The sequence below is a fragment of the Austrofundulus limnaeus genome, unplaced genomic scaffold, assembly GCF_001266775.1.
Source record: "Austrofundulus limnaeus strain Quisiro unplaced genomic scaffold, Austrofundulus_limnaeus-1.0 Scaffold85, whole genome shotgun sequence".
Classification (NCBI taxonomy): Eukaryota; Metazoa; Chordata; class Actinopteri; order Cyprinodontiformes; family Rivulidae; genus Austrofundulus; species Austrofundulus limnaeus.
In genome coordinates this window covers 1,495,512-1,498,064 of record NW_013952487.1, presented here as the reverse complement: position 1 = coordinate 1,498,064, position 2,553 = coordinate 1,495,512, and the positions used below count along the sequence as shown (strand labels likewise).

Genomic DNA, 2,553 nt, shown 5'->3' with positions numbered 1-2,553 from the left:
CTACTTAATGCAAACCAGCAGGAAGTTGCATCACACACACACACACACACACACACACACACACACACACACACACACACACAGATTCAAGCCCAAATTGATGAGGCAGATTTATGACGGCTGCTGGCCACAACAAATTAAGTTGACAGTGATGTATGTGGGGGGTCGAGTGTCACGCTGCACCAACAGACCACACACACACCCCCAGTGGAGACCCCCCTACTCCCAGTCCTTCTTGTTAGGCTTCCTTGTCAGGCTGCCCCCCTCCAGCATACCTGCATAATGAAATTCCTCGTACTGATTTGTGTTTTTTTTCTTCCCGTTTTCCTCTCTCCATCCCCAGACTCATCCCGCCGCCAGCAAGCTGCCCCTGAAGGACAGCTTCACGTTTGATGACTACAGGTCAGTGTGTGTGTGTGTCTCTTTGTGTGTGTTTATAGAAACTGGAGCAAGAAGAAAATATTCAGCTCCTCACAATTACTTCTTACTGTACCAGGTTAACTTTGAGTTTTACTTCCATGTTTCAGCTTTAAAACAGGAAGCAGCAGATTTATTCACATGTCAGATTCAGTTTTTGTACAAACAGAAATATTAGTGTGTCCGATGTTTGTGTTCCTGCTTCTGTTAAAGTGTTAACAAGCGGTTGTTTGTTGGTTGGTTTTCTGTAACAGGTGGGCAGTGTCCTCTGTGATGACCCGCCAGAACCAGATCCCCACTGAGGACGGCAGCCGGGTCACTCTGGCCCTCATCCCCCTGTGGGACATGTGTAACCACACAAACGGACTGGTGAGGCTGAGAACTCTCACATCCCGTACAGGCAGACACGTCGACCATTTAATCTGTGAAGGAAATTTGATTCAAAAAAAATAAAAGGAGGCTTTATCCAGACTTATAAATTAATTTTAAATAATGTGGGGAGAAAAAGTGAGTGTTTGGTTGAATCTGCAGATCACCACAGGATACAACCTGGAGGACGATCGCTGTGAGTGTGTGGCGCTGCAGGATTACAAAGAAAACGAACAGGTGAGACACTTCCAGGACTTCTCTCTCTAAATTATTCATTTCCATTTTATTTATTGAAAATTCTTCATGGGACTTGTTTTAAAAACATCCTACTTTTATTTATTTATATATATATATATTTTTTTTTGCAGCCACATTTGTTTGCTGCTTGTTTATCATGCCTAAAGAATTATATTTGACAGTGTGAATATTTTCCGCCTGTGTCCCAGGTCCTCTGTARAGTCAGGACCGGATCATGCAGGCCATGGGAAACGTGACTCTGGCCCTGCACCTGCTGTGCGAACGGGCCAACCCAGCTTCATTCTGGCTGCCGTACATCCACAGTCTTCCTCAGGAGTACGACACGCCGCTGTACTACCAGCAGGACGACGTTCAGCTGCTGCTGGGCACCCAGGCAGTGCAGGACGTCCTGAGCCAGTACAAGAACACGGCCCGCCAGTACGCGTACTTCTACAAACTGGTGCAGGTATGCAGACTCAGTACACACTAACTGAATATAAAGGAATTTAGTTTTGAACCTGTAATACTAGTTGCCAACCAGCAGGGGGCGACGTCAGATAATTACAACCTCAGGTTAACTTCACCATCGGTTTATCTTTTGTTGGCTGATGTTTTTAGGAAATTACATAAATGTAAACTACAGAAAAGCTMTTCAAAATCAGCCTCTTCCTTACAAATSTCTTTGGTCAAAATGGTTCAGGTTAAATCCTTTGTATAATGCTTCGTTGGTGAAAAATACTGTATTTTGTAAGGACATGTACACAGTGTATCATGTTAGGAGGATAATGTGTGTGGTGGTGTTTAGGAAAAAATATTTCAGTCAGAAGATGTTTTTTTCATTAACCCATGAGCGTTGCTTTGACTCATTCATGCATGTTTGAGATATCTTTGAATCTCCTGCAGTAGCCATGTGGAGCTYCCTGAACACATTCTGGTACAAAGCTCCGCCTATTTGTACTTAGCTCCTCCRGGGAGCTCAGTGTGCAGCCGAGCTCCAACTCCACAGAGCACCCCTCCCCCGAAGCATTGTTGTGAAGTTGCGAAGAAGTGGGAGTGTCAGAAGTGGTAGGAGGTTCTTAAAGAGACAGAGGCCAATTTCAAGGCGTTTATGTAGACTATGATGCAAAATCAAATTTATTTTTGATTTACACAGCATTTTCTTTACAACTGAAGGTAACATGGTTACTTGATTGTGATATAGAATTTAATTATTTGACTGGTTAAGTTTGCCTCAGTATTGCTATTAAAAAAAATCATTATTCAGCCAATCAAACAAATTTATTTCAAACATGATAGCAGTATAAAATAACAGCCATACTTGAACATATTGAATGCAAGATACACATGTTTTGTAGCAATAGTAATCTTAACATGTTCGTAAAGGAGTAGGAAGAAGTAAATAAAACTTAAGAACTCCTACCCCATACTATGTCTTCAGATAACATATATTGTAATAAACCTGAGTATGACTTAGTGCAGTGTTTCCCAAAGTTGGGGTCGGGACCCAAAGTGGGGTCCCGAAACATCAAG

The 2,553-nt window shown here is 42.6% G+C and overlaps 1 protein-coding gene across 1 annotated transcript in view; it reads left to right on the top strand.

Annotated features, from left to right (window-relative positions):
* Positions 1-2,553, top strand: part of setd3 (SET domain containing 3, actin histidine methyltransferase) — a gene marked incomplete in the record, with an annotated part of 23,571 nt that overhangs the window by 6,712 nt on the left and 14,306 nt on the right. The window contains 1 exon segment of the mRNA XM_014011866.1: positions 1,233-1,489. Coding sequence (XP_013867320.1) covers positions 1,233-1,489 — 257 coding nt within the window.